We start from the raw sequence: 15,203 nt of genomic DNA, 5'->3' as shown, positions 1-15,203 counted from the left end.
CATATATATATATATGTTTTTATATAAATATACAAATATTACATTATATAAGAGAAATAATAAATTACTCATATATTTTTTCTAACCTATAATATTAAACCTATCTTATATTGATTGCCCTCATATATATATATATATATATATATATCAATAAGTTATTTATTTATACTACAAACATATTATTAATATATAAAAATAATTAATTATAATTCAATTTGCATGCTTATTAGAGACCACTAAATAGGGACAGCCAGAGGGAAGCATCCCCATCAGAGATCGCCCCGTTACCATCCCTAAAGTGGCGTGGCACAGCCTCCCGCCCTCCCCCATGTCCCTCCTTCCCTTGCGATGGCCGATGGCGTGGCTTTCGGCTTCCAGGTTTCCGCTAAACCCCAACTGCCAGAGCAGAGAGAGAAAACAGAGGCGATCGATCAAACAAGGAGAGAGAAAGCCATGGCCGCGCACGCCATAAATGTGGCGAGTCGGTGGATCCAACCCCTACTCCATTGCCATTACCACCACTGCCAGCACCAGCACCAGCACCAGCACCAGTACGCCCTCCTTAAATCCCCCCACTGCCGCGCCACCCACCTCCGCGGAAGAGGGGCGGCCTGGTGGCTAGGGTTTCGGGAGGCGGAGATCGGAGATGTGGGCGGCGGAGGCGGCGTTCTCTCGCTCGGGGTCGTGGCGGGAGGCGGAGGACGAGGCGGACGCGCTGCGGTGGGCGGCGCTGCAGCGGCTCCCCACCGTCGCCCGCGCGCGCCGGGGCTTGCTCAGGTCACCAGCACCTGATGTGGCGAAGGCGGCCGAGGGGGACGACGTGTTCTGCGAGGTCGACGTCGCGGGGCTCTCCTCCGGCGACCGCACCGCGCTCTTCGACCGCCTACTCGCCGACACCGGCGACGCCGAGCACTTCTTCCGACGCATACGCAGCCGCTTCGACGCGTGAGTGCATTTGCATTTGCTCTCGCATCACCTCTCCTCTCCTCTCGCATCAACATCACCACTTATCGTCGTTGTCTCTCCCCGTCTCTCGGTGTACGTACGTACGCTCCACTCCGCCTCCGCCTCGCGGCGCGTCGGCGCTCGCGTAGAAGCTTCTAGAAGCGGTCGCTTGGTTCAGACTTCAGCGCGGTTCTGCAAAGGGCCCACTCGTGCACTGTCTGGCATGTGGGCCAATGTCACATCCGACGGGGTTGGGAGCCGCTCTGCAGCTGCTGGAAAGGCTTCTAGATGCGCACGTTCAGAGCGGCTGACGCGTGGGCCCCGTAGTCTTTCTCCTATCGCAGAACCGCGCTTGGACGGTTACGTCCTTTTGGTTTCTATCTCGATTATCGATCTCGTCGCGTCCTGGTCGCCGCAGCGCGTGCGCCTCGAGGACCCTTCCAGAACCTTCCACAATGGGCTACTCAGAAGCTTCCAGGCCATGGCTCACTGATGCACAGGCCATTTGGGCCCCACTGGTGGTGACCAAGTTGGAAGCAGAGCACCAGCAGTAGCAGGCACGCAGCTCACCAGTAGGCAGTAGGGCCAGTAGATTGCTCGTGCTTACGCGAACGACGAGCTTCGTACGTACCTGCCGTCGTGCCCGCTTGTGTCACGTAATTTGTTCCATTCTGGAGTTATTAAATGCTGCATGTTTGCTTGTAGTGGCGATTCTTGCGTTTTGGGTTCTGAAACTCTGTTTATCGTTCATCGTTTCAGAGTGCACATCGAGTTCCCCAAGATCGAACTGAGGTACGAGGATCTGACGGTGGATGCCTACGTGCATGTCGGGAGCAGGGCGCTGCCGACCATCCCAAACTTCATATGCAACATGTCAGAGGTTGGCCTTGGTTCATAATACTCAACTTCAATTTTCTTCCTCCCAATGTTCGTTCTTCATCAGTTGTCCAATACCAGTTCTCCTTGTGAAAGTGACGATAAAGCAATTTTGCTACGACAACAGCAGAATAACCGCATCAGTTTATTGATCTTGAAAAACTTAATTTTCCTCTTTAAAAGGCGTTTCTGAGGCATCTGAGGATCTACCGAGGAGGAAGAGTGAAATTGCCTATATTGGACAACATAAGTGGGATAATTCGCCCATCAAGGTACATGTGGAGTTTCTGTTCCCCCCCTGGGTTTACACAGGAAAACTGCTTATTATCGAGCAACTTCTGTTTTCAAATAAGCTCTGCTAAATTGGGTATATGTATTGGTTCATGCTGCAGAATGACACTGCTTTTGGGCCCTCCAAGTTCTGGGAAGACCACCTTGCTTCTGGCTCTTGCTGGACGGCTCGGTCCTGGACTCAAGGTTTGTCGTATCATATCAATCAGCTTTCTTTCTTTGAATTCTTGCTCCTCGAAGATGATGGGTAAATCTTTGTTATCTGGGTTATCCATAAGAGGGCTGGCATTTTCTATTGACTGAAAATGGGTTCTGATCATCACAATGAGCCTTTCAAAGCCCAACTTCTTGTTACTGACAAGCAGCATCCAAATTTGCTGTAGATGTCTGGGAACATTACTTACAACGGCCACCATTTAAATGAATTTGTGCCTCAGCGAACCTCTGCTTATGTTAGTCAGCAAGACTGGCATGCTTCAGAGATGACAGTCAGAGAAACTCTAGAGTTTGCTGGGCGCTGTCAGGGTGTTGGAATAAAGTATGGTAGGTCACTGCACCACCATTTTATTAAGTATGTTGTTCCTTGGTAGTTTGCTCTTTGACATGAATCAACTTGCAGACATGCTTGTTGAACTGTTGAGGAGAGAAAAGAATGCGGGGATAAAACCTGATGAGGACCTTGATGTATTCATGAAGGTAGATTACATCTAGATATCTTTGTACATACACACACGAATTATATATTTATATGGTGATGATCTCATACATCTCGTTCACAACTTTTCAGGCATTGGCTCTTGAGGGTAAGCAGACAAGCCTTGTGGCAGAGTATATAATGAAGGTATGTGATGTATCTCTTTCAGCTGTTTGTTTATTTGCTTTGGAAAGTTTCAAATATTTGTTTCTTTTTTCCCCATATAGTAGTAGCATTCCAGAGGAGAATATGCATATATGATTGTGTTTGTCTTTTTTTTTTTTCTGCTGACCTCATTAATTAACATAATACTTTTATCTTTTTTAACAAGATGTTAGTGGACCCACTCTCTTTTTAACGTTCCTTGCTTTCATTTATGGGAGAGATTACTATACTGTGCCAAGATTGCTGAATTGCTAATTTTGATCTAGCCAAGATTTTAGGGCTGGACATCTGTGCTGACACCATTGTTGGAGATGAAATGATCAAAGGGATCTCCGGAGGGCAAAAGAAGCGCCTGACAACAGGTTAGTGCACATTACTGCTGTTTATGTATGCTAGTGCTGTTAGGTGAAGAAGTTGGGCTACCACAATATTTTCATGCTTCTTTCAGTGTGCAAGTTGTGCTAATTTGTTGCTCTTGCAGGTGAATTGCTAGTTGGGTCTGCTCGCGTGCTGTTCATGGATGAGATATCAACAGGTCTTGACAGTGCAACAACATATCAGATTATCAAGTATCTAAGGCATTCTACACATGCTCTTGATGGCACTACAATCATATCCCTGCTGCAGCCGGCTCCAGAAACATATGAGCTATTTGATGATGTTATTCTTATAGCTGAAGGCCAAATCGTATACCAGGGACCACGTGAATACGCTGTTGACTTTTTTGCTGCTATGGGGTTCAGGTGTCCCGAAAGAAAAAACGTGGCTGATTTTTTGCAAGAAGTAGGCAGCTCTACACTTTCTATTTTCTATTTTTATGTCGACTGGACTTTTCTTGTGTACTCACGTTTCTTGCGTTGTAGGTTTTGTCCAAGAAAGATCAGCAGCAGTACTGGTGTCACTACGATTACCCATACCAGTTTGTTTCTGTCTCAAAGTTTGCGGAAGCCTTTAAAACTTTTATTATCGGTAAGAGATTGCATGAGGAATTAGCTGTGCCATACAACAGACATCATAATCATCCTGCAGCTCTTTCAACATCAAGTTATGGTGTCAAGAGGCTTGAGCTTCTCAAGTCCAACTTCCAGTGGCAGCATCTTCTCATGAAAAGGAACTCATTCATCTATGTCTTCAAATTCATTCAGGTATTCTCGATTAGGAGATGCATCCAATACACTACATAAGTTCATGCACAGGTAAACTGTAAGACTATTGAACAAATGATACAGAAAGCCTATGCATAACATAGTTGCTAAGACTTGCTTGGAGTAAAAAAAATTGCCCTTGCTAACTCATTTGATGATTTTGCTGCTTTTGAGCTCCTCCGCACACTGCAATGATAAATGCAAAGTTGTCACAAACACTTGTACTTCATCGAATTTGTGCAGAAATGTTATCCTATCATATTTAAATATTATACGGTAGTTCTCACTAATTTGATAAGTACACATTTTTACATCTTTGTATTTTAATTATATACTTGGAACTTGGTGGTAATGGCATATTTTATGATCTCTAGTCAATTCTAATCAGTTAATGATTTTCTAACATATTCTCTCTTTTTGTCAGCTTCTACTTGTTGCCCTTATCACAATGACGGTGTTTTTCAGAACAACAATGCACCATGATTCAGTTGATGATGGGATCATTTATCTAGGAGCCCTTTATTTTGCAATAGTGATGATTTTGTTCAACGGCTTTACTGAAGTCTCAATGCTGGTCACAAAGCTTCCTGTTCTTTATAAGCACAGGGACTTGCACTTCTACCCACCATGGGCTTACACACTTCCTTCGTGGCTTTTGAGCATTCCAACCTCACTTATTGAATCAGGAATGTGGGTACTTGTAACATATTATGCGGTTGGTTATGATCCCCAATTTACAAGGTAATTGACATTAGCTTTGTTCATTTTGCTTTCTGCTCAGAGCGTCAGATATTTTTCATTCGAAGATTAATCTTTTTTCTGCAGATTTCTGGGACAATTTTTGTTGCTTTTCTTTCTGCACCAAACATCTTTGGCTCTTTTCCGGGTCATGGCATCTTTGGGCCGGAATATGATAGTGGCTAACACCTTTGGATCGTTCGCTTTGTTGGTTGTTATGATCCTTGGAGGATTCATCATAACCAAAGGTTGAACCTCTCTCTGTTAGCTTACTGATAGTAGTTTCAAGATTTTATATCTAATGTGGTGCAATTAATTCCTTGATACCAAACAGAAAGCATACCAGTCTGGTGGATTTGGGGTTATTGGGTATCTCCTATGATGTATGCACAAAATGCTATTTCTGTCAATGAATTCCTTGGGCATTCTTGGAGCAAGGTAGCACTTGATCTAATCCCCTTCCTCATATCAGTGAATGCACGCGTGGCATCAATCCGTTATATTTTATAGTTCGGTTGTAAGCAACACAAAACATGGATACATAATACCGAAATAACTTAAGATATATTAATTTTCTTCTTATGATACTATAATATTTTTTTACTAATACATACTTGTTTTATTTTGTTCTAAACAATTGCAGCAATTTGCAAACCAGAACATCACATTAGGTGAAGCGATGCTTACAGGATATGGGTTATTCAAGGAAAAATACATGTTTTGGATTGGTGTTGGAGCGTTGTTTGGTTATGCGATTGTTCTGAACATCTTATTTACACTGTTCTTGACACTTCTCAACCGTAAGTTTATGCTTTACCTTTGAAGGCCAAGCAACTTGAACTTCTTTGTAATAGTTCTCTCACTCTCAAAACTATTGATCCTTCACAGCCATCGGTAATCTGCAAGCTATTGTTTCCAAAGATGAAATTCGGCACAGGGATTCTAGGAGGAAGAATGACAGGGTAACCCTAGAGCTAAGATCGTATCTGCATTCACATTCACTAAATGGTAATCCTAGAAGAATGAAATATTTTTCTTAATACTCACATCACAAGAACAATATTCCCATCGTAAAATTATGGCTCCTAATCATGCACATTGACTGTGTTCCACTTCCAGGGCTTAATCTCAAGGAACAGAAGGGGATGGTGCTACCTTTTCAGCCCCTTAATATGTGCTTTAGGAATATCAACTACTACGTTGATGTACCAGAGGTATGCCAGAGGTGTACCATTTGTATGCCTGAGGTTTCTCGGAAAAAAAATGATATGCATTTATTCATTCATAATCCAGTTTTGCTAGCAGGAATTGAAAAAGCAAGGTATTGCAGAAGACCGCCTGCAGTTGCTTGTTGATGTCACTGGAGCATTTAGGCCAGGGATACTAACAGCACTTGTTGGAGTCAGTGGAGCTGGCAAAACCACCGTCATGGATGTTTTAGCAGGACGTAAGACTGGAGGGCTCATAGAAGGAAGTATTACTATATCTGGGTATCCTAAGAACCAAGAGACCTTCACTAGAATCTCCGGGTATTGTGAACAGAATGATGTCCATTCACCTTGCTTGACAGTGATAGAGTCTTTGTTATACTCGGCATGCCTCCGGTTGCCTTCTCATGTTGACACTGACACTCAAAGGGTAAGCCTTTACCTGATGCTTTTTTTGTCTATACAACACGTGCCCTTTTTTCCCTCCTCATATTTAGTGTTCCCTTTCATAGGCCTTTGTTGAAGAGGTGATGGAACTTGTCGAGCTCAATCCCTTAAGTGGTGCTCTTGTTGGCCTACCTGGGGTAAATGGTTTGTCTACAGAACAACGTAAAAGGTTGACAATTGCTGTGGAGCTTGTTGCAAATCCTTCTATTGTTTTCATGGACGAACCTACGTCAGGATTGGATGCTAGATCTGCAGCCATTGTTATGAGAACGGTGCGAAATATTGTTAATACAGGACGGACAATTGTTTGCACCATCCATCAGCCAAGTATTGACATATTCGAGTCATTTGATGAGGTACAAGCAAGAGCTGACAAGTCATTATTTTAATCTATCCATTTCATAAACATGAGAATCGATAAGTACTGGTTTATTCTCTGATGGAACCATCTGTCGATTAGTTGCCAGTTTCTTTATACAGAGTTCGGATTTCTATAAACAATATGATGTTACGTCCATTTTAACAATCAATGTGATCAGAAATTTTAGTCCCAGACTCCCAGCCCTATTGATGTCATGCACCAAATCTACTATTTTATCTAATCTTACTATGCATAAAGATTACAAGTTGTCCTCGCCTAACTCATATGCATATGCTGCTCAGCTTTTGTTCATGAAGCGCGGTGGGCAGCTTATATATGCTGGTCCTTTAGGATCCAAATCACGCAATCTGGTCGAGTTTTTTGAGGTATGTTCTGCAGTATGTGTTTTTTTTTTCACTGAAGCAAACTTACACAAAATCACTGTCCTTACATCCTCATGTTTACATGCAGGCAATTCCAGGAGTGCCTAAAATCAGGGATGGCTATAATCCTGCTGCATGGATGTTGGAAGTCACAAGTACTCAAATGGAGCACATTCTTGGAGTGGATTTTGCTGAATACTATCGACGATCAAAATTATTTCAGTAAGTACATATTCCCTTTTAATCTCTCAATATTTTTTAAAGTTCACTCAGTCATATCTGTTTATGCTATTGTATTTCAGGCAGACCAAAGAAATGGTTGAGACCCTGAGCAAACCGACTAGCGAATCCAAAGAACTTACTTTCGCTACCAAGTATGCTCAACCGTTTTGTGCTCAGTATGTTGCTTGCTTATGGAAGCAAAACCTATCGTACTGGAGGAATCCTCAATACACCGCTGTTCGATTCTTCTACACTGTTATTATTTCCTTGATGTTTGGGACTATTTGCTGGAAATTCGGCTCTAAAAGGTATGTCTACTAGTTGTTCTGCCAGCAGTTTTTCTGCATACTTATACATAGCTCCCGTTCTGGACCTCTGATGAACCGAACTGAGTACAATATTGTTGCTGTTTTCCAGGGAGACCCAACATGATATATTCAATGCCATGGGTGCCATGTACGCAGCAGTACTCTTCATAGGAATAACCAACGCCACTTCTGTTCAGCCTGTGATTTCCATCGAAAGATTTGTATCATACAGAGAGAGAGCTGCTGGGATGTATTCAGCATTGCCTTTTGCATTTTCTCTGGTAATTCTTGTTAAGAACTATTTTCCCCTTAGGAATCTCTAGTGCTCATATCATTGAACTAACAGCTGCTCTTTGAAACAGGTTACTGTGGAGTTCCCTTACATTCTTGTGCAGTCACTTATCTACGGTACAATCTTCTACAGTTTGGGTTCATTTGAGTGGACAGCAGCCAAGTTCTTGTGGTACCTGTTCTTTATGTACTTCACCTTGCTGTACTTCACCTTCTACGGCATGATGACAACGGCGATCACTCCAAACCATACGGTTGCGCCTATTATTGCTGCTCCATTCTACACGCTATGGAATCTCTTCAGCGGATTCATGATCCCAAGAAAGGTATGGGAGAAACTAGCACCCCATAATTTGCACTCAACAGTCCTCTCTCTGATCCTGCATAGCCTACCAATAATTGTGAATTTTTCATGTGACATCTCGTTCACAAAAGTTGCACCTGACAGCCTGATATGATGAAAGTCCTAGATATTGAAGAAAAACATTTTTTTTTCTTGTTTGCATTTTAGAATTTCAGTTTTGGGTCATGGCCGTGTCCAGGGAGAAAATAAGTTTGACGGTAGTTTTTTGAAATGATTGGAATGATATCCGGTGTTACTGAACCAACTGTCGAATAGATTTTCCCTTTTTCTTTAGTTGCTTTAATACAAACTGACTGTCCTAGGTGGGTCCCTTTTTTTTTGTCGAGTTGGGCTCTCCACCTACAGAATGCATCAGGCCCTATGGACTCAATACCCCAGCAAGGTTATCGTACACAGCAACGTAACCACTGGACACTGGACTTGTCAGTTTTTTTTTAAAAAAAAACAAATTATACTTGCAAATAAATCCTTGAATGGTAACTCATGTTTGCGTCAGTAACTAAATACTTGCTCGTAAACAGTGCACGTCATGCAAATGATATTTGCACTACTGCACATTAGCTAGCTGTTCTTCGTTGTCGCGGCACTGACCAATTTACCATCTGATTTGTGTGCTCAACGCGTGCAGCGCATCCCTGTTTGGTGGAGGTGGTACTACTGGGCCAACCCGGTGTCGTGGACGCTCTACGGCCTTCTGACCTCCCAGTTCGGCGACCTGGACCAGCCCCTGCTGCTCGCGGACGGCGTCACCTCCACCACCGTGGTGGCGTTCCTGGAGGAGCACTTCGGGTTCCGGCACGACTTCCTCGGCGTTGTCGCGGCGATGGTGGCCGGCTTCTGCGTCCTCTTCGCCGTCGTCTTCGCGCTGGCGATCAAGTACCTCAACTTCCAGCGGCGATAAGGCCCGGGCCAGCCCAGTGCTGCACAATGTACCACCGCATCATATTCATCACACGTTAATTGTTCAGAACATTTCGCCGGTAAATAATTTTTCGATCGGTCACGGGAGGGACGGTGAAAAGTAAAACTGTATAGCTAGCCAAGCCAGCTGCTGCTGCTGCTGCTGCAGGGGTACGTACATGCGTGCACTGCCTGGCCCTGCATCGTTACACGACGTCGCTTCATTATCCCTGGAGCCTTTTTGATCGCTCCCACGAGCGGCCGCCGCTGCGCCTATGGGCGCTCGACAACTGCTGCCCTTTTGACCGCTTTGCGTCCTTCCTGAATACCCTTTTGGATGCGGTGGCTAGGAGGCAGCAGCTGCTGCAGTGCTTCCAAGGGGTGGAAAAGCTAGTAGTGTTTGACGGTGTGCCGCTATCAATCGAGGTGAGAGGACCGATGGATGTGAGTGATCCCATTGAGCATCTCTCTGCAGGTACGTGAAACAGATCAAGGCTAAGCTTTATGTGTGTACGTGTTGTACCTGCCTGCCTGTCCTCCATGAATTCACTCCTGCATGGTAAGCATTGCTCGAAAGTGAACTGGACAGTGAGTGAACCGCTTAGGTTGCATGCATGCATGAGACCCTTGGTCTGCATCTGCATGTTAATGTGTTACCTACGGCATGTCAGTCTGCAGAGCCAAACGAACAATAAGCCAAGACCAGACGTTTGTCCTTTTGCTTGCACTTGGCTGCGTTTCTCTGCTCTAATCGACACGATATCGCAGCTCTCATGCATGTTTAGAAAAAAAAAAAAACGAATGGCTGCCCGTCACGACGGCATATTTGGCTTGGCTCATCATGCACGGCAGCTGCTGCTGCAAGTTGTGCAAACTGATCGAGGAGGATCGATGTTGATAGGTTTGTGGGAGCAGGTAGGCTGGCAAAGTTGGTGGGGGGCCGGCTCCTCAATGCATGCTCTGCCTTCCTCGTTGGATTTGCTGAGTCGTGGGCGATCAATGGGGAGCTGTCCCAAGATCTATTGATTTGATTTTTTAGATAAAGAAAAAAGTTCTGGCCTTTTGCATCCTAGCGTATATGACCCTCGGTGCATTATTACATTATTCTAGTTAATTATTGATAGGAAAGCAAAAAGAGCTAAATATAGTAACAAGATTACATGTCATTATTTTGTACATAATATATGACTAAACTGTCACCTATTCTTGACAAAAATCTCCATAGCCATCATATCTAAATGCTGGCAAACCAATCTGATATCTTTCCTTATGTCCTTCTTTTATAGCAATCTCCAAAATTTAAATCATCAGGTGCCCCTGAAGAGTGCCTGCAAAAAAGAGATTATTGATGTTTTATGAAAGAGCATATCATTGTGGCATAGCTAAATTGTCCAAAATAAATGGCTACCCTAGCCATAATCATCTTCTTTTTATTAACTCCCATGTCACTCATCCAACCACCCATAATATGGTTCATGTTTCTAGGTATAAAAATCCCTAAGATAATGCCAAATTGACTTAGCAAAGTGACACTTAAATAATGTATACTCTCATTGTGACTACAAAAGCTGTATTTGAGATCCCCTTTTCAGTTTCTTTTGACCAGATTATCTGTGATCAAAATTACTCTACTTGATAAATACCACAAAAATATCTTTATTTTGAGAGGGAGCTTAAGCTTCCAAAGCTTATGTGACAGAGAGGAAACGGGTTGATGAATCATCCTACTATATATGGACTGTATAGAAAATTGGCCATTGGCATATAGGCCCCAACAAAACATATCTGCTTCATTTGTTATGTCAACATGTATTATTTTAGACACTAACTTCTACCAGTTGATTAATCTATCGCCAACAATAGATCTACAAAAAAAAATATTCAGAGATATCGATCTCATTACCTCCGCTATCGTGTCTTGATTTCTCCTTACTATATTATAAAGAGAGGGGAGTTGACCACTAAGTGGCTTTGATCCTAACCACATATCTTTCTTGAATCTTATTTGAGTTCCATCCTGTATTTAGAATGTACCTCATTTAAAAAATCCCCCCTTAACTTTCATCAACTCGGACCAGAAATGTGAGTCTCCTGAGTTACCTTCAACTTAGGTGAGAGCTTTTTGGTACCAAGATATTTATTCCTTAGTAGTCATTACCAGACCCCATTCTCCTTTAGTAATTTAAAAAGTCACTTACTGAGGAGGCAAATGTTTTTTATCGTGAGGTTAGTAATTCTTAAACCTCCTTGACCACGGGGCTGTCAAAGAATATCCCATCTAGAAAGCCTGTATTTCTTTTTACGATTATCCCCTTGCCAGAAGAACCTCGATCATATATATAATCGAGTCTCTTCACAACCCCTCGAGGAATTTTGAAGAAAAACATCATGAACATCGGGAGGCTGCATAATACAATGTTGATGAGCACTAATCGGTCCCCTGCAGACATAAGCTTACCCTTCCAGCTGCTCAGTTTTTTTTCTGAAAGTGCTCTTCCACCCTTCTCCAACCATTATTCTATAATTTTCGACGGCTCATAGGCATCCCAAGGTAATTGAATGGCGAAGAACCAACATCACACCCAAATAACTATGCATATTGGTCTTCACATTCTTTAGCATCACCATAACAGAAAAGTTCATTTTTATGGAAGTTAATTTTCAGTGCGGAAAGTTGTTCAAAGACAAAAGGAAGCAGTTTCATATTCTTTGCCTGCTCCAAATTATGGTCTAAGAAGATTATAGTGTCATATACATATTGTGGAATTGACAGGCCATCCTTCACCAAATGTGTACCAACTCCCGCAATCTACCCATCGTTCTTAGCCCTTGATATCAATATCGCTAACATATCTGCAACGATATAAACAATATAGGCGAAAGTGGGTCCTCTTGTCTGAGTCCTTTTGTCTCTGAAAATAAGTGCCGATCTCATCATTCACTTTTATGCCAACATGGCCCCTAGAAATAAAACCTTGAATCCACTAACACCATTGTGACAAGAATCCTTTCATCCTCAATGATTGTTGCACGAAGGAACATTTAGCCTTGTCATAGGCTTTCTCGAAAACAATTTTCAAGATTACCTCATTTAACATTTTTCTATGTAACTCATGTATGGTCTCATGGAGAATAATAACTCCTTCCATTATATTACAACCTAGCATGAATGCTGTTTGGGTTGGACGTATCAGCTTACCAGCGACAAACCCAATTTTGTTTGTTGCAACCTTGGTAAATTTTTTGAAACTGAAATTGAGTAAGGAAATTGGGCAGTATTCTTGAATTTTGAGTGAATTGTACTTTTTAGGAATGAGTGTTATGATACCAAATTGAGATTAAAAAAGAATATTCTCCCTTGATGTAAATCAGCGAAGAAATCCATGAGGTCCCTTTTAATCACTTCCTAGAAACCTTGCTAAAATTCAGTTGGAAAGCTGTCTGGACCGGGAGCTTTATTGTGCTCCATCTGAGAAATGGCATGACACACCTCATTTTCATCAAAAGGTGCAGTCAGAATCTCATTTTCCCCTTCACTAATATGTGGAATATCCACCATAATAGTTTCATCCATTGAGAAGTCATTATTTTCAGGCTTAACAAATAAATCTTTGTAGTATTTTGTGATATACCACTTAAAGCCAGCCTCCCCAATCAAGTTTCCTTTCTCTTGCTCTAATTTGAATATCTTTTATTTTCGGTGCTTACCAATAGCCACCAGCTGGAAGTATTTTGTATTGCTATCACCCTCAAGAACATTTTTGACTTTAGCTCATTGATACCATTTGAGCTCCTCTTCTCTTAACAGATGCACAATCCTTTCATTGAGGTAATGCTTAAGTGCCACTTCATGAGACGTTAGAGGGTTCCTTTTTAAGGGTGCTAGATGTATGTTTTGTCTAACCTTTCAGGTATTGTCGCAAGGTTCTAATTTTATTTTGCTACCTTTCGATATGATTAACACCCTGTTGTTCTTGTTGCCAAATAGTATCAGTGACCATCTCATAGAACCCATCATGGATTAACCAGCAAAGCTTAAATTTGAACAATGACTATTTTCCATAGTGAAAAGCTGCTCCTGTATTAAGCAACAAAGGGGTATGATATGACCTTCCCCTATTTAGGGCTTACATCGTGATACTCGAGTGTTTAGCTTCCCATTATGTACTCATAAGGACTCTATCTAATTTCTAAAATGTCAGAGGGTCCAGATCATTAGCCCATGTATATTGGCGGCCTTGAAGATCAATCTCCCGCAAATCCAATGCATCTATAACCACATTGAAAAAATGAGGCAACTGAGGATCGGAGTTATCATTATTTTTGTCCTCAAGGTGTCTCATTATGTTGAATCCCCCCTCCCCCAATCAATATTCGATTGGTTTCAATGCTGCAGACATGAGCAAGCTCCGTCAAAAATTCAAGCTTGGACTCATCTTGGACTGGTCCATACATCGCATATAAAGCGCAAGTAAAACCATCCTCCTTATTCTTTAAAAGGAATTTTGTATAATAACCCCCTTCAACAATTGAGCCAATACGAAACACCGTCGTATTTACCCCAATAAGCATGCCACTGAACGCCCTCTTGGAGCCATACTATGCCATATGTATTCCATACCACTACATAGGTGTCTGAGAATTGAATGATTAGAAGTGCTTCTACCCGATTCTATGATGGCAAGGAAATTTAATTGTTGTTCTTTACCGTGTTAGAGATGAAATTGTGTTTAACCAAGTCTTCTAGACCTTTGCTATTTCAAAAAAAAAAACCCTTTCATTTAAGAAACAATTTGGATGGAGTTTTTTACTTCATGGAAGGGTAGCCAATCTTGTCCTTATATTTCCTTGAATTGAATTTTTTTTCTTTCTTGGAACTACCTTTAGATCATAACATATGTGATCTAAATCCTTATCATTGAGGATCTAGGTTAAATCACGACATAAATAACCGAGGGTCACAACATCAATACCTCTAGTTTCATCATCATCCTTATAAAAATAAGGATCTATAGGTCTACTACCCTGTTTAATACCTCTATTGGATTAGGAATTTTTGTAGGGACCGTTAATCTATCAACCTCAATATTTTTTAAGGAAATAATAGATTGTAAAATAGTTCTATCATCATTTCCTATGAAAACTCCTAAATTCCTAATGTTGGAGATAATAAGCTCTAAAGGTAAAGAATTAAAAGACTTAGCTGGAATACTAGGCATACCTTCATCTAGATTCCTCCTTGCTTCCGGTCGCTTTGCTTTTGACAAAGCACCCTCATCATCTTGAGCCGCTACTCGACTACTGGAATGGTGGCCACCGGTGTTCCCCGTCGGGATGGTGGTAACCAGTTTGTGCATGCCGAGCACACTGATCTGATCTAGTTAATGGTTAAGCATGGACAACTCTCGATTGGTCGATCTATCGATCGAGGTCAGTGCAACTAGCTTATCTTGCTTGCTCATGTTTTTTTTTCTCTCACATTGCAACACGAGTCTCCTCAGACCAGTCTCCATCTCTAAAACACGGATATGCCACCCAGGGGTCGTATCCGTGTCGGATGTGGTGTCCGATACAGATATGCCCTAGATACATAGTGGATACGTATACATAGAGTATCCGTAAAAAGTAAATATGAATAATTCAGATACCTAGGCTAGATACTTCTGGGAGTCTAGAATACGTGTCTCCAATATGGCCTAGCCCAGCCCACCTTTGCTTGTTCGTGACCTAATACTACCCCGACGATTCTATCCGTCCAGTCACTAGTCGCATAGCTGCACGCCTCCCTCACTGGCCAACCACCATGTGCAGTGCCTCACCGTCATGTCTTCTTTGTCGCTAGACACTTCCTCGTTCTTCTCCACC

At 42.3% G+C, this 15,203-nt stretch overlaps 1 protein-coding gene across 1 annotated transcript; it reads left to right on the top strand.

Annotated features, from left to right (window-relative positions):
* The first annotated feature begins 349 nt into the window (after positions 1-349).
* LOC133897672 (ABC transporter G family member 31) lies at positions 350-9,441 on the top strand. The gene is made up of 24 exons (XM_062338473.1): positions 350-945; positions 1,705-1,825; positions 2,005-2,093; positions 2,214-2,298; positions 2,496-2,655; positions 2,732-2,808; positions 2,900-2,953; positions 3,243-3,333; positions 3,453-3,754; positions 3,835-4,116; positions 4,541-4,857; positions 4,942-5,102; positions 5,189-5,292; positions 5,498-5,654; positions 5,743-5,862; positions 5,974-6,068; positions 6,160-6,492; positions 6,575-6,865; positions 7,173-7,256; positions 7,342-7,475; positions 7,556-7,783; positions 7,893-8,064; positions 8,146-8,400; positions 9,067-9,441. Exons 1-24 carry the CDS (start codon positions 647-649, stop codon positions 9,337-9,339), a joined length of 4,284 nt encoding a protein of 1,427 aa, XP_062194457.1. The 5' UTR covers positions 350-646; the 3' UTR covers positions 9,340-9,441.
* The last annotated feature ends 5,762 nt before the right edge of the window (positions 9,442-15,203 follow it).

This window comes from Phragmites australis, chromosome 2 (assembly GCF_958298935.1).
Source record: "Phragmites australis chromosome 2, lpPhrAust1.1, whole genome shotgun sequence".
In the NCBI taxonomy this organism is placed as follows: Eukaryota; Viridiplantae; Streptophyta; class Magnoliopsida; order Poales; family Poaceae; genus Phragmites; species Phragmites australis.
Note: the sequence above shows the minus strand (reverse complement) of the source record. Positions and strands in the feature narration are given on the sequence as shown.